Source organism: Salvelinus sp. IW2-2015, linkage group LG15 (genome assembly GCF_002910315.2).
Source record: "Salvelinus sp. IW2-2015 linkage group LG15, ASM291031v2, whole genome shotgun sequence".
NCBI classification, from domain to species: domain Eukaryota; kingdom Metazoa; phylum Chordata; class Actinopteri; order Salmoniformes; family Salmonidae; genus Salvelinus; species Salvelinus sp. IW2-2015.
This window is the reverse complement of record NC_036855.1, coordinates 25,612,533-25,640,046: the sequence shown is the minus strand read 5'-3', so window position 1 is coordinate 25,640,046 and position 27,514 is coordinate 25,612,533. Positions and strand designations below refer to the sequence as shown.

At 43.2% G+C, this 27,514-nt stretch overlaps 1 protein-coding gene and 1 pseudogene across 4 annotated transcripts; both read right to left on the bottom strand.

The window, feature by feature from the left end:
- Window positions 1-5,436: 5,436 nt before the first annotated feature.
- Window positions 5,437-17,976, bottom strand: LOC111975145 (putative phospholipase B-like 2). Of its 4 annotated transcripts, none has more exons than XM_024003339.2 (12): window positions 17,745-17,976; window positions 16,227-16,320; window positions 15,558-15,658; window positions 14,442-14,656; window positions 14,135-14,229; window positions 13,893-14,053; window positions 12,518-12,613; window positions 12,078-12,149; window positions 11,882-12,034; window positions 11,005-11,167; window positions 10,772-10,950; window positions 5,437-10,100 (listed from the first exon to the last, which is right to left on the bottom strand). In XM_024003339.2, the coding sequence occupies exons 1-11, from the start codon at window positions 17,945-17,947 to the stop codon at window positions 10,780-10,782; spliced, it is 1,524 nt and encodes a 507-aa protein (XP_023859107.1). In that variant the 5' UTR covers window positions 17,948-17,976; the 3' UTR covers window positions 5,437-10,100; window positions 10,772-10,779. The 4 variants fall into 4 exon arrangements, with proteins under 4 accessions (XP_023859107.1, XP_023859109.1, XP_023859108.1 ...); XM_024003341.2 differs by lacking the exon at window positions 17,745-17,976 and adding an exon at window positions 15,831-15,989 and having other exon boundaries at window positions 16,227-16,315; XM_024003340.2 differs by lacking the exon at window positions 15,558-15,658 and having other exon boundaries at window positions 17,745-17,833.
- Window positions 17,977-18,652: 676 nt separating this feature from the next.
- On the bottom strand, window positions 18,653-26,079 carry LOC111974337 (probable RNA-binding protein 19; annotated as a pseudogene).
- Between the last annotated feature and the right edge of the window lie 1,435 nt (window positions 26,080-27,514).

Below are 27,514 nucleotides of genomic sequence, written 5' to 3'. Positions count from 1 at the left end.
TAAGCATATTGCAGGACAATGAAGAATATCTTAACCTCTTAAGGGGGTTAGCAATCAGTGACGGAGTTCACAAGCCACTGACAGAGTTGACAACAGAAACTCAAGACAGATATTCTTGTCTTAAAGTTACCTACAAACATTAGTAAAATATGGAAAATTATTAAATTTGACAATTCCCAACAAAATATGACTATTCTATCAGGTCTTTCAGGCCCAGTTGACGTTAGATAAATCTGACAAAATTGCTTATTTAATTCATTATTCAAGTGATATTCAAAGTAGCAATTTAGTTTTTCCTAAGTTGCTTTGACTCTGAACCCTAATTCAAATAAAGTTCAGACTTATTCTAAAATGGATTAAATAAAACGTTTCCCTCATCAATCTACACACAATATCCCATAATGACGAAGCAAAAACAGTTTAGACATTTTAGCAAATGTATTAAAAATTCAAAACAGATACCTTATTTATATAAGTATTCAGACCCTTTGCTATGAGACTTGAAATTGAGCTCAGATGCATCCTGTTTCCATTGATCATCCTTTAGATGTTTCTACAACTTGATTGGAGTCCACCTGTGGTAAATTAAAGTGATTGGACATGATTTGGAAAGGCACACACCTGTCTATATAAGCTCCCACAGTTGACAGTGCATGTCAGAGCAAAAAGCAAGCCATGAGGTTGTAGGAATTGTCCGTAGAGCTCCGAGACAAGATTGTGTCGAGGCACAGATCTGGGGAAGGGTACCAAAAAATGTCTGCAGCATTGAAGGTCCCCAAGAACACAGGGCCTCCATCATTCTTAAATGGAAGAAGTTTGGGAACCACCGAGGCTCTTCCTAGAGCTGGCCGCCCAGCCAAACTGAGCAATCGGAGGAGAAGGGCCTTGGTCAGGGAGGTGACCAAGAACCCGATGGTCACTCTAACGGAGCTCTAGAGTTCCTCTGTAGAGATGGGAGAAACTTCCATCTCTGTAGCACTCCACTAATCAGGCCTTTATGGTAGAGTGGCCAGACAGAAGCCACTTCTCAGTAAAATGCACYACAGCCCGCTTGGAGTTTGCCAAAAGGCACCTAAAGACTCACAGGCCATGAGAAGCAAGATTCCCAAGTGTCACGTCTGGAGGAAACCTGGCACCATCCCTATGGTGATGCATGGTGGTGGCAGCATCATGTTGTGGGGATGTTTTTCAGCGGCAGGACCTGAGAGACTAGTCAGGATCGAGAGAAAGATGAACAGAGCAAAGTACAGAGAGATCCATGATGAAAATCTGCTCCAGAGCGCTCAGGACCTCAGACTGGGGCAAAGGTTCACCTTCCAACAGGACAACGACCCTAAGCACACAGCCAAGACAACGCAGGAGTGGCTTCTGGACAAGTCTCTGAATGTCCTTGAGTGGCCCAGCCAGAGCCCGGATTTAAACCCGATCAAACATCTCTGGAGAGACCTGAAAATAGCTGTGCAAATCTATCAAAAGTACAGAACTTTTCAGCCCATGGGTGGTCTTGTTGCACTACAGTTAATCAGGAGATGAAAGGGCCTCCCGAGTGGTGCAGTGATCTAAGGCACTGCCTCGCGGTGCTAGCTGTGCCACTGGAGATCCTGGTTCGAGTCCAGGCTATGTCGCAGCCGGCCGCGAGACCCATGGGGCGGCGCACAATTGGTCCAGCGTCATCCGGGTTAGGGGAGGGTTTGGCCGGCAGGGATGTCCTTGTCCCATCGCGATCTAGCGACTCCTGTGGCGGGCCGTTTGCATTGCACGCTAACACGTTCACCAGGTGTACAGTGTTTCCTCCGAGACATTGGTGCGGCTGGCTTCCGGGTTAAGCGGGTATTGTGTCAAGAAGCAGTGCAGCTTGGCTGAGTTGTGTTTTGGAGGACGCTCGGTTCTCGACCTTTGCCTCTCCTGAGTCCGTACGGGAGTTGCAGCGATGGGACAAGACTAACTACCAATTGGATACCACAAAATTGGGGAGAAAAAGGGGTAAAAAATAAATAAAAAYGYAWWAAAAAAATAAATGATAATAACATCCAGAGATGAATTGGTTCTCATGGTATAGCTGACCCTGCTCATTTTGGATTCATTTATGATTTTAGATAAATCTGATGGAGTTGACCATAACTCCTGACAAATTTGATAGGAATCACAGTTTTGAGAGAAATATTTCTTCAAGTCAGAGGTGGCTATTGCAAGAAACTACATGTGATCATTTCTCTGTTAATATGTGGAAAATTACAAAAACGAATCTTTCCAAGATAAAATTCCCCTAAATGTATTTTTTTAAGATCAAATGAGATACATTTTTTCAACCATTAAAATGAAATTTCCCTGTCGGACAAAGATGTCCCGACTTTCAAGAATCCCTGACCTGTTAGCATGGCGGTGTGTAGGTTGTGACTCAACTGAAATTTTAGAGCATGGCTGTGAGTGTGGGGTCGTGTGTATGTGTACCTGCGTTAGCATGGCTGTGAGTGTGGGGTCATGTGTATGTGTACCTGCGTTAGCATGGCGGTGAGTGTGGGGTCGTGTGTATGTGTACCTGCGTTAGCATGGCTGTGAGTGTGGGGTCGTGTGTATGTGTACCTGCGTTAGCATGGCGGTGAGTGTGGGGTCGTGTGTATGTGTACCTGCGTTAGCATGGCGGTGAGTGTGGGTCGTGTGTATGTGTACCTGCGTTAGCATGGCGGTGAGTGTAGGATCAGGTGTGTACTGTAGACTGTAGCAAGACTGTGACGCTGAGGGCTTCTGGCTGCTTATCTCCATTGCAATCGCTCTGACAGGAGAGGATGTCCCTTCATTGGCAGGGCACACAGGTGGCAGCCTGGACATACATACACACACACGTTACAGAAGACACTAGACTTTACGCAGAGACACTCCAGAGGAGAAAAGGCAGAAGTGCCATCTAGGCACTCTGTACAGAGCTGTATGCAACAGGTGAATGAACCAGTATATGGAAGACTAGGTATGTGTGTGTGACTCACAGGGCCGGAGGTAGGATGTGTGTAGGTGCGCTGACGATAAGGCAGGTGTGCGAGTTGCCCCCCACAGTTGGAGAGGAGAACATCAGTGTCACGTTTACAGCCTCGTTACCTGAGGAGACAGAGACAATTTCAACTTTTACTGCTGCTACTGTATAGTTATTTCACCATGGCACATAATTCTCATTTATGTATTATTAAGCATGGTTTCATCATATAAAACCAATTAAGCATAACATGAAATGTGCACCATTTGCCTATCGAGGACAAAAACTGACCTGTGAGTCCCAGCTGACTGGCCAATAACGTTCCATGGAGGCAGAGGTCGCTCAGGGATTGGATGTCTGAGCTGTCCATCACAGCCAGTGGCACCCAAAGGGACAACTGTGTGATGGATGGTGGGCTCTGGGTGGAGTTCAGCAATACTGTTCCACATACTTCCTCTTTCGCAAATGGAGGAGAGGAAACTGTCTCCATTGCTGTACCATTGGCTCTCGCACACAACTGGAGGTTGGCCAACGACGACAGGAAGTGGTTCCAGTCCTTTGAAAGAAAATATGTATTTCCATTTCTCTGTACATCTAGTGGTCTGCACTCATCTAGCCCTGAAGGGATTTTTTTGGCCTGCATGCCCAAGATGCATTGAGCAGAGCCAAAATCCAAAAGCTGTGCTCTGCAACACCTAGCAGTGTCACACTTTTGCCCCAGCTAACACCCAGATTACTACAATAATCAACTAATCATGATCTTCAGTTTAGAATGCAATTCCTTTAAATCAGCTGTGTTTGCTAGGGATGGGGGAAAATAGTGACACCTATCAGGCCCCCGGGGACTGGAATTGCCCAGGCCTGCTCTACTGTATGGACTAAAGTATAGGAACAACAAGGTAAACGGGCAGTTCCCCAACCTCCGGCATAATGGTATAAGTTACCATGAATTTTGTTCTTCGCCTATTGGTGTGTGTGTTGTATCTGTGGTTTGTCAAGGTTGGGCAAGCGGTGAGTGTGGCATAACTGTAGTGTTAAGAGTTGGGCACTTGGGCAGGCATTGTGTGTAATGTGTAGGGCTGGGCAGTATACCATAGTATTTTACTATAGACCGGTATTGATGCATGGACCAGTTTGGGTTTTTACTTTACTGATCCCTCCTGACGACCCGGTTGGACATGAAGTCGGAGGTCCCACCCAGTTGACTACATTAAAATGGTGGAAGCCCTCAATGGTGCAGCCCATGCTAATATGGCCTTTTCGCCACTAGAGGCCTCTATCATTTTCTATGGCTAAATGTAATCAGTCAGAGCAAACATAGCTTGCTAATATACAGCCTGATACCAGTGCTGGGGTAGGCCTAGATCAATATGTTGTTTGTGCAACGGTATCTTCTAAATCAGCGAGGAATAGGCAAAGCATGAATATATTAGCTAACTACATGAAGTGAATACCATAGAGATAGATACAGATGAGTCCTTTATATCTGTACCATTAGTCTGTGACAGCATGGGCAGCACCATTGAGGCTACAACCCATAGGAATTCCCATCCAGTTGACTACTTTAAAATGGTGGAAGCCCTCAACGGCGCTGCCCATGCTAAAATGGCCTGTTGGCCACTAGATGCCTCTATCATTCTCTATGGAGAATACACATGTACTGTAACATCTTATATGGTCCCCTAGAAAACACGGACAATCAATTTGGTTCCGACCCTGTCAAAATAATAACTCCCCGGCTTATTCCTTTGTTGTCATTTCAAACAGCAATGTATTCAAAATGCTGCCCACTATATTCTAATTGTTGAACTACAATAATTATTTCCATAATTTCAACAGTTCACCAATAAACTGCTCTAGGCCTAGATTTTTGACCCATATCTATCATACAGCGCTTATTAGCACTACTTGACAGTGTGGAAATGATAACAAAAGTGCAGGAAATTTATAAATCAAACAGAATGGTGAATGCCCCATTGAAAACACTTATAATTAATGTATTACCACTCTAGGGTCGTGAATATTTATCACTTTTATTATTCAAAAACATAAAATACCGTCAAATGTGAAAAATATAATAATATGATATTTTGGCCATATCACCAAGCCCAAACTGTGTGTGTAATGTATGTTGTACCTGCGTGTCTGGATTGGGCAGGCGGTGTGTGTGCGTGTATGACCCGAGGCTTAGGAAGGTGAGGGCAAGGGTCAGCACACAGAGGAAGAAGGTGACCCCAGGAGGATGCTGGGAAACATAGTCCCTTAGATTAGCAACTGGCTGCCAGGAACCCATCACACACCTGTAACACACACAACAGATTGCTGATATTAAAAAAACTGACGACAATACAGGATCCAGGCAAACATTCCATAAACGCATTGCATTCGCCACAAAACGATTTAGCAACAACATACGTTACCTGGCTTGTGGGATCATCATACAGACAGGTCCACAGGGGTGACGTTGGTTTAGTCCAACGTCGAGCCGTTCTCTGCAATGCTACCTCGCGTTGCTTGCCATGTCAAGACAACGGAATTTACCAGTCAAAGTACAACTTTTGTAGCTGTCGTTGCTTTTCTTAATAGCAAAAGCCAAGCGCCTAGCTAGCCATACAGTTCCGTACGATCTACAACTCGCTAACGTTACTATAGTTAAACCGGATCGGTAGAAAGTTAATCAGCTAGCAAGCAGCTTTTGTTTAATGCAAACTAAATCATGATTTTTCTAAGCTAGCTACATCTAAAGTATGCAGTTCACATGAGGAGACTAGCTAGTACAAACAAAGCAAGTTATTTCGTTACATTTCTAACCTATGTCTGAGAATTTGGACCATATTGTTTTGAAAGACAAACTAGTATTCTGCCAGCAGCACAAACAATGACGTCAATTTGTATGGTAATGAAGAATCCTTCAAAATAAAAACCCGCACATTTTATTCTTCACATGCTTCGTAAACAAACAGGTTAAGATTAACAGTGAAATGTGTATTTACGGGCACTTCCCAACAATGCAGAGAGGGGGCGGGGGGGGGAGAGAAATAGAAAAGTACAACACATAAAAGCAATAACAATGACTTGGCTATATACATGGGSTACCAGTACCAAGTCGACGTGCAGGGGTAAGAGGTAATTCAGATAGATATATACACTGTACAAAAATATAAACGCAACTTGCAACAATTTCAAAGATTTTACTGAATTCTAGTTCATGTAAGGAAATCAGTCAATTGAAATACATTCATTAGGCCCTAATCTATGGATTTCAGATGACTGGGAATACAGATATGCATCTATTGGTCACGGATACTTTAAACAAAGGTAGGTGCGTGGATCAGAAAACCAGTCAGTATCTGGTGTGACCACCATTTGCCTCATGCAGCATGACACATCTCCTTCGCATCGAGTTCATCAGGCTGTTGGATTGTGGCCTGTTGTATGTTGTTCCACTCCTCTTCAATGGCTGTGCGAAATTTACTGGATATTGTCGGGAACTGGAACACGCTGTCATACAAGTCGATCCAGAGCATCCCAAACTTGCTCAATGGGTGACATGTCTGGTGAGTATGCAGGCCATGGAAGAACTGGGACATTTTCAGCTTCCAGGAATTGTGTACAGATCCTTGCAACATGGGGCCGTGCGTTATCATGCTTGAACATGAAGCAATGGCGGGGGATGAATGGCACGACAATGGGCCTTAGGACCTCATCACGGTATCTCTGTGCATTCAAATTGCAAACGATAAAATGCAATTGTGTTCATTGTTCACTATGTTCACAACGTTGGTATCAGCAAACCACTTGCCCACACAACGCCATTCATGCTATCTGCCCGGTACAGTTGAAACCGCGATTCATCCGTGAGGAGTGAAGAGCACACTTCTCCAGCGTGCCAGTGGTCATCGAAGGTGAGCATTTGCCCACTGAAGTCGGTTACGTGCCAAACTGCGGTCAGGTCAAGGCCCTGGTGAGGATGACTAGCACGCAGATGAGCTTCCTTGAGACGGTTTCTGACAGTTAGTGCAGCAATCCTTCAGTTGTGCAAACCCACAGTTTCATCAGCTGTACAGGTGGCTGGTCTCAGACGATCCCACAGGTGAAGCCAGATGTGGAGGTCCTGGGCTAAAGTGGTTACACGTGGTCTACGGTTGTGAGGCCGGTTGGACGTACTGCCAAATTCTCTAAAACAACATTGGAGGCAGCTTATGATAGAGAAATGAACATTCAATTATCTGGCAATAACTCTGGTGGACATTCCTGTCGTCTGCATGCCAATTGCACACTCCCTCAAAACGTAAAAAATCTGTGGCATTGTGTTGTGTACACAAAACTGCACATTTTAGAGTGGCTTTTTTATTCCAGGTGACTACCTCATGAAGCTGGTTGAGAGAATGCCAACAGTGTGCAAAGCTGTCATCAAGGCAAAGGGTGGCTATTTGAAGAATCTCAAATATAAAATATATTTTGATTTGCTTAACACTTTTTTTTATTACTACATGATTCCATATGTGTTATTTCATAGTTTTGATGTCTTCACTATTATTCAACAATGTATAAAATAGTACAAATAAAGAAAAACCCTTGAATGAGTAGGTGTTCTAAAACTTTTGACTGGAAGTGTACATATAACTAGGAATAAAGTGACAGATAATAGCAGCAGCAGCATATGTGATGCAATGTTGATAAATATTAAAAATATATTACATTTGAATCAATGTGAATTTTTATTGTGCTCTTAAGCAAATGAAGAAGGACTTTATGTAAATAATTGCAAATATGCTTCTATTTGTTTTTTAAGAGCACTGTCAAAAAATACAATGTCTAGATTGGTATGTTCACAACATTAGGCTGTATAGAAAAAACGATTTTATGTGCCAAGGTAAAAGTGGAGTAGGCAATACTCAGTAGGGTCTCTAGAGAATCTATATATGGTGTTATTTCTTGGGGGACTGAGATCTAAATATCCAGCAGAACTTTCTACTCCAACCATTCCATTCACTGCAATGCAATACAGGGAATGGATATGTGCCAAAGTAAAGGTGGGGTTGGGAATACTCAATTGGGTGTGTAACACAGGAGGTTGGAGATACCTTAATTGGGGAGAACGGGCTCGTGTTAATGACCGGAGCGGAAAGGTGGAATGGTATCAAATACATGGTTTCCATGTGTTTGATGCCATTCCAGCCCTTATTATGAGCCATTCTCCCCTCAGCAGCCTCCTGTGGCCTGTAATCTATATATTGTGTTATTTCTTGGGGTCCTGAGGTGTAAATACCCAGCAGCACTTTCTACTCCACCTACTGCAATGCAACACACCAAAAAAAATTTATATTGGTTTATAGAGAAAAAATATTCTATGTGCCGAGGTAAAAGTGGGGTTGGGATTACTCATTAAGTATGGTCTGTAGAATCTTTATATGGTGTTATTTTATGGATAACTGTGGTCTAAATCCCCAGCAGCACTTTCATTCATTGCCCTTTATATAGTACAATATTAAAGTCAAATTATCCATAATTTTCAAAGGTGGTGGCAAATCTGTGAGAAAGAGTTGACTGCACTAGTGATAAAAACAAACGATATTCCCAAAATGTTGCCCGTTTTTGCAGGGGGACTCTTATTTTAAAATTAAAATAATCTGCGATCGTGTTGCCATCATAATATCCTGCTGCTCGGAGAACGGTAATAAAGCAGAATAACAAGAGTATAGTTAAAGAGTTCTGATTGGAGGAAAGCAGAGCCACGTGCATTGTCATTGGATTTGAACATGTGATGACTATGTCCCTCCCCTTCTTTCAAATCAGTTGTGGTTAGCTTTCAGGAATGCTTAAAAAAGTCTGGGCCATCAGCGAAAACAGTGTACGACACCAAAAGACAGAACGCCAGCTTTGTATTTCTAAATAAGCTACACATGACATGGCTATAAATTAAAGTTCAAAACAAAATTATTTCCAAAAACCATTGACCGTATTAAAGCACATCTGTCAAATGCTAACAAATGTAATACATGTTTTTATGCGATTACTGTCTAATAAGGTCAACATGAATTGAACAAATTGACCAGTGTCATAGCAGCATGAATCAAATAGTAGAATACTTCAATTAGGCACATAGGCTCCACTAAACTGTTTGATTAAATATATATATATATATATATATTTTAATCATTCTCTATTGGCCAAACGAATAGTGCATTTTTCCCCAGTACAATTTCCTACCTCTATAATTGTCATTTGTGGAACTCCAGCCCCATTTAAAGTTTTCCCATCTCACATCACATTCAATGAGACAGCCAGTACGAGCAAAACATTATAAAAAATGTTTTAAACCCAGTTAAAACCCACTTCCTTATCTCAAGATTGTTCACACAACAGAACAGTAAATATACATGCTAACCCTGAGCTTACTGTTGCACTGTATACCTAATACATTACATTACTTTTGTAATCATTTACCTTCTGAAATGAAACCCATCACCCCTTAGTTTATTCTCTGACACGGAGGGGTCTGTACGTGTAGGGTTAATGTAAGGGGTACATTTCAATTTTAGTCAGTTAGCAGACACTCTTATCCAGAGCGACTTACAGTTAGTGCATTCATCTTAAGATAGCTAGGTGGGACAACCACATACTGTATCACAGGCATAGAATGTACATTTTTTCTCAAGTAAATAAATCAGTAGTCAGAGCTAGAACGGAAGGTGGCAGAATGGAGTTCTCAGGTTGGGGTGTACTGTTTGAGCATACCCTGAAGGTAGGGAGGGGAAGTTCTTCTTGCTGTTCCGTAGGTAAGCACCATGGTCTTGAAGTGGATTTGAGCTTTGACCAGAAGCCAGTGGAGTGTACYAAGGACTGGGGTGACAATAGAGAACTTCGGAAGGTTGAAAACCAGGTGCGCTGCAGTGTTCTGGATAAGTTGCAGGGGTTTGATGGCACAAGCAGGGTTTTCAACCTAGAACCAAGCCCTGGGGAACACCAGTAGTGAGAGTACGTGGTGCAGACACAGATCCTCTCCACGTCACCTGGTAGGAGCGGCCTGCCAGGTAGGATGCAATCCAAGAGTGTGCAGAGACGCCCAGCCCTGAGAAGGTTGAGAGGAGGATATGATGGTTCACAGTGTCAAAGGCAGCGGATAGATCTAGGAGGATGAGAACAAAGGAGAGATAGTCAGCGTTGGCAGTGCGGAGAGCCTCCGCCACACAGAGAAGAGCAGTCTCGGTTGAGTGACCCGTCTTAAAGCCTGACTGGTTAGGGTCAACAAGATTGTTCTTAGAGAAATAACGAGAAAGTTGATCAGAGACAGCACGCTGAAGTGTTTTGGAATGAAAAGAAAGAAGGGATACAGGTCTATAGTTTTTGACGTCAGATGAGTCGAGTGTTGGTTTCTTGAAGTGGGGAGCGACTCGGGCCATTTTGAAGTCAGATTGGACTAAGCCAGTAGTCAGGGATGAGTTGATGATGGATGTGAGGCATAAGAGAAGATCTCCAGAGAAGGTCTGGAGAAGGGAGGAGGGGATGGTGTCGAGTGTGCAGGTTGTTCTGCGGCCAGACCTTACTAGTCGCAGGATGTCATAGAGAGGAGGGAGTGAAAGGATGATAGGTCCTCCTGAAGTTTAGTTTTCCTAAATTTTCGCTCAGCTGCCTGTAGCCCTGTTCTGTAAGCTCGCATCACTCAGGCCCCAAGAGGAAAGGGGAGGAGGGCCGAGCCGGCCGGGAGGAAAGGGGGGTAGTGCAAGTCATAGGATGCGGAAAGGGAGGAGAGTAGGGTCGAAGAGGCAGAATCAGGAGACAGGAGGAATAAGGATTTACCAGAAGGGTTAGGTAGACCAGGTGACATTTACAGGTGCAAACGCCCAGGTGTCAGGGTGTCCCATGTGCATCAGGTCTGAGTAGGGGGATGAACTCCACTGGAAGGCAGGTACCTGGTCCCAAGTGGGTCCACTCGCTGCCAGGAAGCCAAACTCACGCCACAGCCCGTAGGACGTCACCTACACACACTCATACCTAGAGAAATAGAAAGTAGAAGTGGAGGATGGCCTTACCTTCATATCCGTTCCTCCATGTGGTCTCTGCTTCAGCGCTCCGAAGGGATACGTTCCGTTAGCCGGGTTCAGGTCGGACCGGGCTGAGATGGTGTTCTCTCCATTAGCAGGCGGGTCACAGCCCTCACACCAAGACAACGGGTCCTCCTTAAAGTTATTATACCTACAGAAAAAGAGGGGGGTAGGGAAGGGATATCCATACATAGGCTATAAATGCACAGTGCATTCGGAAAGTATTCAGACCACTTAACTTTTTCCACATTTTGTTACGTTACAGCCTTATTCTAAAATGGATTCTATATATTTTTTCCCCCTCCACCTACACACAATACCCCATAATGACAAAGCGAAAACAGGTTTTTAGAAATGTATACACATTTATTAAAAAAATATATATCACATTTACATTAGTATTCAGARTCTTCGCTATGAGACTCGAAATTGAGCTCAGGTGCATCCTCTTTCCATTGATCATCCTTGAGATGTTTCTACAACTTGATTGGAGTCCACCTGTGGTAAATTAAATTTATTGGACATGATTTGTAACGGCACACACCTGTTTATATAAGGTCCCACAGTTGACATTGCATGTCAGGAGCAAAAAACTTTTTTCGCTTTGTCATTCTGGGGTAATGTGTGTAGATTGATGAGGGGGAAAAAAACATTGAATCAATTTTAGAATAAGGCTGTAACGTAACAAAATGTGGAAAAAGTCAAGGGGTCTGAATACTTTCCGAATGCACCGTAGGTAAGGATACAGCTGTAGGTAAGTATACAGCTGTAGGTAAGGATACTTGTGTATATAGGCCTAAATGCAGGTCTGTCCTTCTCCCTCCTGTGACATCTGGTGTAGAAGCCTCTGACTGGAAGAGCGTACCTCATGAGGCGGACCATGGAGTCCATGTCTGTGATGTGCGATTGGTTCCTTCTGAAGATCTGGGCTCGAGGGTTCATGTCCAAAGAGAACCATGGACCAAATTGTTTAACCAGTTCTCGACAGCCACTGGCATTAAACACCTCCTCATAGTACCTACACACACACAGTGAGAGTGTGTCACACATGTGTGTGACACGGGATGTTATAACTGGACCAGTAACCTTTCTGCAGCAACTCCTGGGTTTTATCAGAGTGAACAACCAGCCCACTACAGATCAGAACCACACACACACACACTTATTGCTGTTATTGATAAATAGCCAGCTCACCACAGCAGGAAGAACACACAAAACATTTCTCCAATGTGTGTGCGTGCTAGGGTTGTCGCGATACCAGGATCGCAATACTACGATACCGGATTTTCTTCTGGCAAATTTTTCAAAAGCTTTATGGTCCTTTAAAACCCTACTTTATGTAAAATATTTGTGTGATATAGCTTGCAAAATAAACAAATGTGACTCTGGATAACAACATGAGGACTGTTTTCCTCAAGAAATGAATGAAGGTTTTGTTTCTTTTCATTCCTAGTATCTTAACACTGGTATCGTGACCACCCGTGTCTGTGTTGACTCTTACGGGAGCTGCTCCAGTACAGTAAACAGCTGCTCCTTGGTCTCTGTCATCCCCGGAGTAAAATGCCTGTAGTCCACTATCATCCACTGGTTATTATACCTAACACACACACACACATACCTACAAGTGAGGGAATGCATTGATTCCAAAGGTAGACATTCTACACGGTCTGGGGGGTCTGTATTGAGGCCATTGAGTAATTTATGATGATTGATGAGACACTAGTTAGTCTTTTAGGTTCCACTGTAACTCCCCTACGTTGAGTAACAGAGGCTGTTAACCGACAGACTGTATGTAGATATGCTAGAGATAGGCTAGAGAAGTAAAACATCTCAGAGACTGAGATAAGCTGTAGAAGACAGATTAAATAGCCCTAACTCTAACCCTACAAATCAACATGAGTAACCTTTGATTTCTGGGGACTTTGGCCTGAGTCGCCGTCACTGATAAGTCCCACGCCTGCCTTCCCAGCAGAGTTGGGGTCAAGTCGAATGTAGGAATTGAATTCAATATATGAATTGGCCCCAACCCACGCCACAGAATGAAGAATTGAGTTTGAATTGAAGGAAGTAGAATTTAATTAAAACCAATTAAACTGAGACGTGAAACATGAAAGGCTCATTCATTTGACATATGCCACTTATTCATGCAAAGAATACACAATTTCAAATATTAGTTTGATTATAACTCAAAGATGTCAAACAATATTTTTCTTTGTCGTGAGATGTTTTTTTTCTTCAAAAATATAAAAACATTAAGGGAATTATCAATTATTATAGACAACCCACAACACAATCTTAGAATATTTCCAGACCACTGAAATTATTTCAAATTGTTTAAGGAGAATGAGTTTTAAAAATTAAATGTTTCAACCTTATGCTACATGGTATTGGTAACCATACATTATGTCAAAATAAACATTACTATGGTGATGTGTAGAATAAATAAGTCATTTTAATTTCATTGAATTAAAGTCTACTTCCTTTATTCAAATTTAAATCAAATTCTGCTACATTTGGGGGTGGCCAATTTCAAGAATTGAAATTAAAGAGAAATTTGCAACTCAGTACAGAATTGACTTGACTCTGCTCCTCCCCGAAAAAAAAGTATCTCACTCAGGTCACCTGACCACTCGTGAAAGTTCATGTGATGTTATTTTTACTTTACTTAATTCCTTAAAGGGATAGTTCCGTTCACTCTTCATCTCCTAGTGTCCTTTAAATGGACAGTTAAATAGCTTGTTGAGGGTTTGTTTTCTGATCTCCAGCTCTGGTCTGACAGGACTGGAGAGATAACCAACATGGTAGACATCCATAGGTCAATGAGAGTCTACAGGAAGAAGAAGAAAATGTCGCTCAGATGGCCTGCAGAGACTCACGTTCCGCTGTTGTGTTTGCTGAAAATCTCTGCCCACTCCTTGCCGGATGCAGCCAGCCTATTGGCTACGATGTTCCTCAGCCACTCCATCACTGCTCCGGTTGGTTGAACAAATTTCCAGAGGGCGGGGTTACTGTTGTCGATGCTGGTCTCCAAGGTAACCTGTGGAGGGACACCTATTTTTTTTTTAAATACTACACACACATATATACTATGTACACACATATTACACAAAGCTCTCACCAGCCCGGTGCTAAGGATGTAGAAGTCGTCTCCAGAGAAAATGGACCCTGGGTAGGAGGAGAAGGCCTGGGTTCCGCCAGGGATCGGATCACTGTCTGAGAACAACAGAACACAGAAATCAAACTCAGAACCATAAAATATAGAACTCTGAACCACACAACTCATGGTTGGCCTTTCCCAGTGTTCACAAGCAGAGTTTCCAGGAGTGCTTCATTAAGAGTATGTTAGGGGTGAAAGGGGGGACATTAGGAGACACTGTAGGCATAGTTAACTTATCCTTATGAGAGTTTTAGGGGTCAAAGGTTACCTGTAGGAYAGACACGGTAGGCAAACTGGTACTTCTTTAGGATGCGCAGCATGGCCTGGTAGATGTTCCAGGTATCATGAGACACCAGCAGATCCTTGTTGCCAGGCAATAGCTTGATGAGGGCGGAGCAGGAGCCAGAGCCCAGTGTCCGTGATTGGCTAGACTTGTTTAGGGCCCCCTCAAGATCCACCAGGTCTCCTCCCATCTGGAAAAGTCTGAATAGCCCATAGAGATGGAAAGACGTCTCATCATTGTATCCATGCCATTATGGCATCTGTGACAGCACGGGCAGTGCCATTGAGGCCATCTCCATTTTGAAGTAGTACATTTTCTTATTTGTTACGATTGGCTGATCGCTCCTGATGACCTGGTTGCACATGACTCCAGCAGCGTCACCAGGAGGGATCAGCCAATGAAGTTGGAAGTCCCATTAAGTTGACTACATTAAAATGGTGGAAGCCCTCAATAGCTCTGGCCATGCAAAAATGGCATTTTGGCCAGTAGATGCCTCTATCATTCTCTATGGAATAGCCACAGAAAAATAGAGGGTTTGGTCATAGATGTTAAGCAAGGTGCACTTGATTTAGCTCACCCTAAAAAAATCCCCATTGGAACCCCTCACATTATTCCTGAGATGGGTACTCTTGGTGAGTAAAATCAGGGGTGCTTACAGAAACTCACTGCTGCGCTGATCTCATGGAGAATGATAGAGGACTCTTCTTTGTATCTGTCCAATTATGCCGTCTGTGAGTGGACGGGCAGCACCATTGAGGCCATTTCCATTTTGAAGTAGTCAATTTTCTTCTACTACTTCTATGAGTTGGTAAACAAACTGAAAGGGTGCATGCCACTTGCAGTGTGTTGTTTGAACAGATAAAGCCAAGGTTGGCGATTTACTGCCACCTGCAGTTATGGAATGTTAGCTCACAAGTATTATTCATTGGCTGACCCCTTCTGATGACCTGGATGGAATTATGTGATGGAATTAAGTCCCACCCAGTTGACTACTTGTCCTGAATGGCGCTGCCCATGCTAAAATGGCTTTTGGGCACTAGAGTCCTCTATCATTTTCTATGGGGGAACTCTAACCCATCAGAGGTCACAGACCACACTTACAGGAAGCCGAAGGGGTTGAGAGTGAAAGGGCCTCTGGGAAATGACAGCTGATCATTGTAGCCATCTTCCAGACCTTTCAGCTGCAGCAACACCAACCACACCTAAGCGAGAGAAAGTCTAAATACAAAACGTCCTCTACTAAGGCGTTCTTATTAGATCCCAAGTATGTACTGAATGATCCACTCTAGTAAGTTATTTACTGTTTAGACACAGAGAAAAAGGAGTAGATACTTGGTGATTTTGCACATTGGCTGACCCAGACTCAGCCAATACCTAGTGCCAGTAGGGACAGTGTGGATGCTCCTCTATCTGCTGTCTGACCCACTGTAGGTTGGTGGTMATGTAATCCTTCAGTCTGTGACAGAATCCTGACTCAAATGTAAATGGACCGCAGTACCCCATAAGTGTGTTCATCCAGTGCTTATAGATCAGCTATGACACAAACACACAAATAGATCAGCTATAGATTTGGGTCGTGTTCCTCTGTTCAGATGTTGCATGGATCAACCAATGGTTGCTATGTCATCGATTGTGCCGTCGGGCACCAGACTGCTCTAATGTTTGTAAGATCTGGCATTTATCAGCAATGTCAACAATGTCTGAGCAGGGGAACACGACCTTAGACCCCACTGCCCCAGCAGGGTTAGGGTGACTGTCTCTCTACATTACCTCGGAGCTGACTGCAGCTTCAACGGCCCCGGCAGCGTACGCTTGGATGCTATCATTATAGCGCCCGCTAGTGGTCACTTCCAGATATGACCAGCTGAGGGAGAGAACACTTAGTGAATATACATAAAAATGTATTTGGGTAAGGAGTTTTACTCTGATCACGACCTGACTTGCTAGGAAAGTCTTTGGGTGTCTACTCCAGCGGTTCCCAAACTAAGGGTATGAAAACGGGGGTCGCAGACAAATTTCCACCCCCAAAATGTTTTATATATCTTCTTTGTATCTCAAAATCATTGTAATGTGGTTAACCTTTCAAAATCTAAAAGAACATTTTTGAAATCTAAAATATTTAATTCAACTAGAGAATGCCCTTAGATCGTAGGAAAAGGCCGCACTTAAACGTTGCGCTCAAATTGGAATGATACAAGTGCAACAGTCAACTGCGGCCTTTCGAGCTGTCATGTGACCGAATGCTGCAGAGAACGCAATCACGGGTTACTAGGGAGGAGTTTTGGTCGACTCAAAGGGAATACCCTGCCARCTCTCTCAGAGCATTAAAACTCAAGGTAACCTTCGCCAGCTCATATCTGTGTGAAGCTGCAGTCAGCAGTGCTCTCGTCTGCATTAAAACCAAATATCAATCCAGGTTGGATGTGACAGCAGAGATGAAGTGTGCACTGTTGACTACTCCCCCTGCCTTTGAGAAGCTCCGAAGTGACATGCTTCATGCACACCCATCTCATTAGTGGTGGTGAGATAATGGTGCTTTCAAACTGAGGTCAAATCATGACGTCAGTGATCTTCAGGTCGGAGCTTTAGAAAGAGGCAGAGTTCCGACTTAGAATTCCGAGTTGGATGACCTAACAATGATTTCAGTCGGACCAATTTTTGTTCCGAGTTCCCAGTTGTCMTGAACGCAGTGAAGTCGTAGATTTCCGAGTTCCCAATTGTTTTGAACGCGGCATTAGACATGTCAGACTAATCTGTCATAGCCCCACATTAGAAGTATGTGATCGTGAGTTTAGAAAAAAATCTGAAATACTTTTAGAATGTTTTGCAATTGACTGCTATAGCCCCAAATAAAAAAGTAAATATTGGCTGTTAATTACATTAACCTGTTTTTCACATGGTTGGGGTCGCAAGAATTTTCAGATATCAAAATGGGGTCGTGGACGATTAAAGTTTGGTAACCCCTGGTCTACTCTATGGGGTCGATTTGGATGACACACAGGTAAACTACAACCCTGAATAATAATGGAAATGCTCTTTTATCACAATAGATGTAATAGAACAGGCACTCACATTTGACTAAAATCGATTATAGTACATAGCCTGTCCTATCCCCATTGTCAAGCCAATGTTGTCTAGACTAAATACATTTTATGAGAGCCCATGTTTTGCTAAACTGCTCGTTGTAACTTGCTCTACCCAAATGCATATTTTTTTTGTCCTGCTTCGTCTATGTAACGTTAGCTACATTAGCACTGGTCCAGGGCGATAGTGCGCAGAGGAATTTACCCTGAGTTCTTGATGTCGTCGGTAAAGTTCGCCCAGGCTACATAGTCGTCTCGGAAACCCTCTTGTAGAGACAGCTGGCCAGTTTGTTTATCGAGAACTGCAGAATTAATCTCGGTCTGAACAGGCGTCCATGATAAATACAAAACACATAAAAACATAGAAATCTTCACTGTTGTTGACTTGTGTGTGCACCTGTCAGACATCTTTACTAATGTGGGTTATGTGACGACACCTGAGGAAGGAATTTCAAAATAAAAGTCCTCACCCTCTAACATAGGTGATATAAGTTCTCTCTGATAAAATAAAAATGCAATTAATTAAAAACAAACCCTCAAAGCCACTTTATCAAATGGATAACATTTAATTGTTGAGTACAAATAACCATATCATCATCAGGGGGGCAGGGTAGCCTAGTGGTTAGAGCGTTGGACTAGTAATGGAAAGGTTGCAAGATCAAATCCCCGAGCTGACAACCCTGTATATAGCCTCACTGTTATTTTATTGTTGCTCCTTAATTATTAGTTAGATTATTATTACTTAGTTTTTTACTTCAGTTTATTTTAGTAAATACTTGAATACTTTTTTTTACAAACATTATTTGTTAAAGGGCTTGTAAGTAAGCATTTCACTGTTGTATTTGGCGCATGTGACAAACATTTATTTTATGTCATCGTCAGGGCTCTCTTACTGAGATGTGTTTTTCTCTTGTCTCAACAACACTGTCAAAGTCCCTCAGTGTCCTCGAGAGGATTGGATTGGCAAGGCACTGCGCAGAATCACTGACAAAAGAATTGGCTTCTGCCGAGTTCTGCTCTTTCTGATGCCTCCTTCTCCTGTCACTAGGTCCAGATTATTCAGTCAGTCCTACCCACATGGGGCCACAGGCACCAATCAGGGCTGGGTTGTGGTTAAGGGGTGTGATTTAGGGGTCCGTCATCCTTTGCCCGCTCGGTCTCCATAATCTCCTCCATCACCTCTGCCTTCCACTTCTTCTTAGGGACGTCTGAGAGAGAGAGAGAGATCAGAGAATAGGTTTCTCCAAACATCAATATGAAATGTATTACTGTATCTGTATGCTGGTACGCTGGGTGTTACCGTGGAAATGCTTAGCTGTTTTCCTACGTAGCGTCTCCACAGTGTCTTGGGCATCGGCCCACTGTAGAACCAGCTGCCTCCCGTACAGATGGTACAGTAGCTATGGCACAGCGCAGAGAATGCTTTCTACCGTGGATTCAAGAAATAACACCCCTCAACAGTAATGTACAGCAACAATAATGTTTTTTTTAGAGGGGAAACAAGAAATAACACACACCGTGGTCATTCACCCTCACTCACCTTGGCATCCTGTTTTGTGAGGAAGTCTACAAAGCCAAACCCGCTGTGAACCCCGGTGCCGGTATCGGGCGCCTTCTTTGGCAGACGAACAGTCCTCAGCTCCCCAAACGTGCTGGAGAGGATACACATATCATCATCATTATCAGTGTGAGAGTGACTGAAGCCTTGTTCACAGTACAGGCCTTAATGCTCAAATCACTTTTGTTTTTCAAATCCGCTTTGGAATAATAAGTTACAAGTGACCAAATCGGATGTGTGTGTTCAGACAGCAGTCATTTTTCTGACATAGCTACGCTAGTTGTCATAGCAATGACGGGTGTGAACACAATGGTGTAGGCTGATTGCTCGTGCTTCCTATCACTCAGAAGTTATGTAGCAAGCTAAGGCGACAAATAATTTGAAAATGCTTGTCACGTCTACTCCCACTCTTCCCCTCCAGCGTTCATCGTCCCCTGTATACTAACCACCGGTCCTGGGATCCATCATTACACGCACCTGCAGATCATCATGATACTCACRTGAACTCCATTACCTTCCTGATTACCTCCCCTATATCTGTCACTCCCTTGGGTTCCTTCCTCAGTCAGTTTTGTTCCTGTGTTCATGCGTAAATGCCACTGTTATGTTGTCTGTAATTGTGCATTGACTACAGCTCAGTGTTCAACACAATAGTGCCCTCACAGCTCATCACTAAGCTAAGGACTCTGGGACTAAACACCTCCCTCTGCAACTGGATCCTGGACTTCCTGACGGGCCGCCCCCAGGTGGTAAGGGTAGGTAACAACACATCCGCCACGCTGATCCTCAACACGGGGGCCCCTCAGGGGTGCGTGCTCAGTCCCCTCCTGTACTCTCTGTTCACTCATGACTGCACAGCCAGGCACGACTCCAACACCATCATTAAGTTTGCTGATGACACAATAGTGGTAGGACTGATCACCAAGAACGACGAGACAGCATACAGGGAGGAGGTCAGAGTCCTGGCCGTGTGGTGCCAGGACAACACCCTCTCCCCCAACCTGTTCAAGACCAAGGAGATGATTGTGGACTACAGGAAAAGGAGGACCGAACACGCCCCCATTCTCATCAACGGGGCTGTAGTGGAGCAGGTTGATAGCTTCAAGTTCCTTGGTGTCCACATCACCAACAAACTAACTATGGTCCAAGCACACCAAGACAGGTGTGAAGAGGGCACAACAAAACCTATTCCCCCTCAGGAGACTGAAAAGATTTGGCATGGGTCCTCAGATCCTCAAAAAGTTCTACAGCTGCACCATCGAGAGCATCCTGACTGGTTGCATCACTGCCTCGTATGGCAACTGCTCGGCCTTCGACTGCAAGGCACTACAGAGGATAGTACGTACGGTCGCTGATCGCTGGTGCCAAGCTTCCTGCCATCCAGGACCTCTATACCAGGCGGTGTCAGAGGAAGGCCCAAAAATTGTCAAAGACACCAGCCACACTAGTCATAGACTGTTCTCTCTGCTACCGGAACGCCAAGTCATACCGGAACGCCAAGGGGCTTCTAAACAGCTTTTACCCCCAAGCCATAAAACAACTGAACATCTAATCAAATGGTTACCCAGACTAAGTGCATTACCCCCCCCCCCCCCAAATCCCCCCTCCCCACAATCTTTTACGCTGCTGCTACTCTCTGTTATTATCTATGCATAAGTCACTTTAATAACTCTACCTACATTGTCACGCCCTGACCTTAGATCCTTTTTTGTCTCTATTTTGTTTGGTCAGGGCGTGAGTTTGGGTGGGCATTCTATGTCTGGTATTCTATGTTGTCCTTGTTTTGTATTTCTATGTGTTTGGCCTGGTATGGTTCCCAAACAGAGGCAGCTGTCAATCGTTGTCTCTGAGAACCATACTTAGGTAGCCTTTTTCCACCTGTGTGTTGTGGGTAGTTTTCTGTTTTGTGTGTATACCTTACAGAACTGTTTCGTTTCGTTCTCGCTCTTTGCTGTTTTTGTCATTTCAGTGTTSAGTTTATATTATAACATTAAAATGAACACTTACAATGCTGCACCTTGGTCCTCTTCTTCTTCTCTCGACGACGTTCGTTACATACATGTATAAATTACCTCAATTACCTTGACTAACTGGTGCCCCCACACATTGACTCTGTACCGGTACCCCCTGTATATAGCCTCGCTATTGTTATTTTACTGCTGCTCTTTACATTTTTGATACTTTTATTTCTTATTTTTCTAAAAAATTGCATTGTTAGTTATAAGGGCTTGTAAGTAAGCATTTCACTGTAAGGTCTACACCTGTTGTATTCGGCTCATATGACAAATGAAATGTGATTTGATTTGATACAGTATATGTGCGTGTATGTACATACCATGCTTTGTGAAGACGTCTTGGAGCTCCTCTTCTGTGCAGGTTTAGGGCAGGTTCCTTGTGGAGAGTCTTCCTGACTCTGCTACATCTTCCTCCTCTTCATCTTCCTTTATCTCCTCTCGCTCCCTTTCTCCACCTGCCCCTCACACTTGTCTGAAACACCTCAATATAGAGCAACCTTTCGGACAAACACACACAGTACATAACTTTTTATTCTCCGTGAGGATTACGAACGTGCGCACACACACACACACACACACACAGTCTGATTCTCACCCATGTAATCTTTGTTCTTCTTCAGAGCCTTTTTCACCTCCTCTTCTGAGCGCAGGTCCACATACATATACTCGGTTTTGTTGCCGGTGGCATTCTTGATGATTCAAATGGCTGCAGGCTTCAGAGTAGTCATGAACTCTCGCACTTGTTGCTGTTTATATCACACATAAACAACCCAAGATGTCACGCATAAATAAACCCTTTCCCCACCTCTGAACTCCACATCAAGCCACACACACTCACCTCTTTGACGTTGAAGGGACATTCTCGCAGTTTCAATGTGGATTCAGTCTATGGGGCACAGAGAGATAGGGACATAGGCGGAAATCCCAGGGGGGACGGGGGGGACACGACCCCCCCATCCTGGGAAAAATATGATTTGTCCCCCCCAATCTATCACTGTAAACATAAACTTTATGTAATTTCAATAATATTAAATAATACGCAATGAAAGCAGTTGTGCTGATTATAGACACTTAATAGAGCCTTTTTAAGTTTCAAAAGATTGCGACCACCCCGCCCTTTGCCTCACAATGGTTTGATCCACTGCCAGTTTTTTTAGCTGGCAAGGTAATAGAGGGTTCGTATCTCCTGTCCGAAAGGCACTCAAGGTACGTAACTGACGTGAGGTTAATCCAGTCAATCGCGCCATAGTAATGTTTACATTTTTATGTTGCAGGGTTCACACACTAGCTGAATTTGCAGAGCTAGCGCGCAAACTAAAGCAAACATTAACTATCAAGCTAGCTGTACCTATTCCATTTATGTGGCGTCGTCAAGAATGGAATCTTTGCTATCGTCATTTTATTCCAAGATCATCATTCAGTGTAGTGCTTCAAAGTCCCTGTGATAAGGTTAGCGATAAACTGAAGTCCAAACTGAACAGAACTACACTCTCTTATACCATTGTCTTAAAATATATTTAATGGTCTCGTTGCAAAAGCTAAGTTTCGCTAGTGAACTTTTTTTAAATTTATTTATTTCACTTTTTTTTTTTTTTTTTTTTAGATTATAGCAAACACCACAGAAACGGAATTGGTGCTCGCTAGCTTTACAAATTCAGCTATTGTTGAAGCCAGCCAATATGAAACAAACTAGAATTAGAAAAGGTTGTAGCATATGTTGTGTAAATGTGTGTGTGGCAGCTAGACCGGCCAGCCAGCCAGGTAGAAAATGGCAGTATTTTTCAGTACACAACCAAAACGCATAGTAAGAACTCTAGTAGCCTAATATTCAAAGACGAGTTAGATAAAATGTTCATAAGAAAGAAGTGAAATGCTAATGGAAATGTTTCACAATGATGTCGTTAGGCAGAGCAGGCAACAGATGGCACACAGACAGCAGAGTTTGGGGACAGATATGCAGGGACAGATTGGCAGAGACAGGGAGTCTCAGGTAAGTTTGTTGAGTCTTTGTTTGCACATTATGAAAGGTTCTCAATTTTTTTGACTTGTAAAATAGGGACATAATTGGAAAATGCCATGGATACCCCGCTCTCAACTTAAACTGATGACTAAACTAAGATTTGTTTACGGCAATGGTATTGCTGTTGTGATTAATGTGTAGTTTTGGGTACCGGTAGTTAGGAGTACGGCAAACACCTTATTTCTTTTCTAGGAGACAGACTGAGTCAGTGAGGGTGTGAAAGGGAAAGAGCCAGGGAGAGAGACTTCAGAGAAACAATGTCACAGCCACGGCAGGACCAGGTGTCACCCTTGTTGCCAGGCAGACCAGTATAGGGACAGTAGGGCACAGCATTGTCCAGTTACCTCAGTGATGGCACAAAACCATATCAGCCACACCCACAATTTTTACCGCAAACTCTTGCCAACCAGAGTGTTGACGTTTCAAGAGGCCCAAAGCACAGAATGAAATTCTGAACATCATGGCCAATACAATCATTCGAGGCATTGCAGCTGAGATTAGGTCTCTTCCGATTGTACAATTTTCATTAATTGTTGATGGTACTCAAGATGTCTCTGTGTGCTAACAGGAGGTGTCTTTTTGCATTATGTTGACCATGAGCTTTGTCCCTCACGAGGAGTTTATTGGGCTATACAGGGTGTCGGAGACAACAGGCGAGGGCATTGCGAAAGTGGCAACTGAAGTGTTGTTGAGGCTCAATTTGCCCATGTCTGGCTTACGTGGGCAGAGTTACGATGGTGCCTCAAACATGGCAGGAAAATACACAGGTGCACAGGCATTTGTGAGAAGGCAGCAGCCATTAGCCCTCTATGTCCATTGTGGAGCACACTGTGTAAATCTGATTACACAGGCTTACTGCTCAGCCTCCCCACTGATCCGGGATTCCCTTTCTTGGGTCCATCAGTTAGGTGTCTCTCTATGGCCAGTCAGGAAGGTTTAAGAGCATGTTTGAATCAATTGCCACGTCCAAAGAACACATCTGCCCACCCGGAAACCCCTATGTCCAACAAGGTGGACTGTGCGGAATTACTGCTTTAGAGCTGTGCTAGGGCAGTATGAGCGGGTACTAAGCAGCCTAGAGGAGAGTAGTTTTTAGTACATGACAGTACACTTACAAATTATTTATTTCATGTTATTTTATTTAAAATTGCATACTTTGTGCGACATACTTGTCCATAGCTGCTGTTTGAAGAGTTGAGACACTGACTGAAGGATATTTTGTTTGATTTATTTGGGTTTTTCATTGAAGTAGTTATTTTGCTTTTAGAACTGTACTTATTTTAAGCTTTTTGTTCTTGTAAAGATATTGTAGTAGACTCAGGCCAGTGGCACATTTAATGACTTTATAAATGTATCAGAAAAAGTACAATTAAAAGGTCAATTCAATACGGAGACTAACTTTGTGATGGTTCTCAATGGAGACTCTTTTAGATGAGATCACACCATGTTCATTGTATTTATGAAAACTACACCCATACAGTGTACAGTACCATTGTTACCTACTGGCCTTTCTTGATATTGCTAGTTGTAAGTCCGAATACCTGCATACATACTGGACTGGTAAGGAGCACTGCTATAACTATTATTAGTAGTAGTATTATAATGATTTAAACATTTGAACAAGTTGGTTAAACCCTTCAGTTAACTACTGTACCTATCAATTATTCAGTTGTAGGAATTATGGTTCCTCAATATACATTTAACATATTACAACGTAGGCTATGTGTTACAGCACTACTTTTGGTGTCCCCCTCAGGAATTGCTCTTGAGAAAATGTAATGTAATTGTCCCCTCCAAGGTTGATATCAGATTTTCGCCCCTGGATAGGGACACACACACACATTACCAAAGGGGATACGGCAATGAAAACCCTCAACCCTAATTTCACTGTCAGAATGCTACACCATATGCCGTTTTAACTGCTATCCTCCATCATTTCAATGAAGGTAAGATTTGAGTTTAAATCCCAAGGTCTGTGGGTCAGGGGTGCAGGTCAAATGCTAGGTGTTAAAGGTTAGGTATTTGCCCAACCTCCTGCTGTTTGACAGGCTTGCTAGGTTTGCTCTGGCTTTTATCCAGTGAAGGGACTGGTGCTTTGGCCCTCTGGATACCGTCTCTATCCCCACTCTCATAGGCACTGTCTGTCTGTCTGCTGCATATGGGCAGGCTCATCTTCCTCATCATCTTCATCCTCCGCAGCACCCCGTCTCTGCGCCACAGGTACTCCATATCAGACAGGTCAGACTTCAGAGCCTCTTTATTAGCACCTGACAATGAAAACACACTGTTTACACACACACATTTACCAGCATCTGTCAAACAAAGGGTCTATGTAGGCATGTGTACCTAACCTGGTCTTCTTCCTCATCTTACTCCTCATCCTTCTTCTTCTCGTCTGACTCAAAGTTGAGGTAATCATCCAAGGCAGGCTTCTTCTCCTGACTCCTCCCCGGCCAGTCTCGGGGGCTGCTGATTGGGGCAGAGAGTCATTGGCCCAGGTAGGCAACTGGCTGCGGTTATGATGCACTGACACAAACTCCTGGAAAGCCTCGTCACCCTCCAGCTAACACATACACACAAGATAAAACAGAAACAAGATTAAACAGAACATCAATTTCAAGGAAGACAAGAAAAAATTCAACACTGTGCAATTGAGACATCTTACACTCCATCCATATGTATCCGCCAGGCAGATATGGAGAGGACCATGGCGTGATCTGTCAGGCGAGTGAATCACAATTAATTAAATGTTGGTATAGAATCTGTGATTGGCTATCTATCCATCTAACCAGTACAAAGGAGTCTGGATGGCTAACTGTCTCAACGTTACTCTGGACGTGTCCACAAATCTTTTATTGAAATGCTTCAGTGACTTGTCCGCATCTTCTTCTTCTTTTGAAGCCCACAAATCAGAATTTGTGAACTTGCCATCCTTAGTGAACTTCATGCTGCAGTGTTTCAACGTTCTGATTGGCCAAAGTGATCAAGCCTCTGACGGGCCTCCGCAGTGCACACCAATGACGTACATTATAAAAACCCTGGATTGCTGATGCTATGTATTGGCCATTGAGAGGCTTTGAAGCCACCGGTCGGCCATATTGGCACTCCCTAGAAGGAGCAGTCCTCAATAGGAATGAATAGGATGGAGTGAATCTATTGTAGCGCAAAATAAAAATTAAATGACATCATAATTTCCTCAAAGTTTGTATTGGCAAAGATTATGGATATACTGTACTGACAAGATAGTTTTTTTATTTTATTTTTACCAGGCAAGTCAGTTTTAAGAACAAATACTCATTTACAATGACGGCCTACCCCGGCCAATGCTGGGCAAATTGTGCGCCACCCTACGCGACTCCCAATCACGGCCGGATGTGATGCAGCCTGGATTCGAACCCTAATAATGGGACAAAGCGGCACAGCTGGCTGTCTAGCTCCTGCCTATCCTTTCTTTGGATTGGTGGATACATCTCATTATTGTAATCCATTTTTGAATATTCGATGAGGGTTAAAGATTTGTAATAATAAGTGTGATGAGTAGGACTATAAGGCGTAGGCAACAGATCTTGGTTGTGTTATGTTAAGCGATTGGAGTGCCCTTCGTGTTGCTGAAAGGACAGCGCCAGGATCGTGCAATGATATTAAGGTTCAACCAACTTGTGGTGCTGAAGGATAGCTCTGCCATTCGGCCAGTTCAGGAACAAACAACATAGGCCTACGACTAAGTGGTTTTTGCCTTTAGATTTCGAGAAAATTAACAACTAAGGAAGAATATATAAATTCTCCCATTGACTTGTCCAACCCCAAACACAGTCTTGGTCTGCTTCGCAAGCGTTCCTGGAAGTCTTGCGATGTTGCACCTCTTTCTATTTAGAAACTCTGTGCTTCAGCCTTCAAAAAGTCCTTCCCGAAAGATGTATGCTGTGCTGTGCATTCTCATTCATAGTTTGAATTCACATCATTGGCTGTCTGTGGGCAACTGTAGGCTAAATTACGTATTTTTCATGCAACGTACCATAACAAAATCTATACTCTGTTGTTAAATTGGGAAAAGTCAAGCCCGAACAGGGACTTGAACCCTGGAACCTCAGATTGAATATGTATGAACTTTCCAATTTGTAAGTCGCTCTGGATAAGAGCGTCTGCTAAATGACTTAAATGTAAATGTAAATTAAAAATCTGATGCTCTTCCAGTTCTTCACCGATGTAAAAAAATATATATATTCAACATACATTCGCGAAATTATTTAAAATGCATATAATTCTCTTATCTACAATAACCTTTTCATGGATTGTTTTAGAGACATTAAACAAAATGCTAATTATTCTAAAAAGGCCTACTTTCACAACCTTTGATTTGCATGAAAAGTAGTGTTGATTTG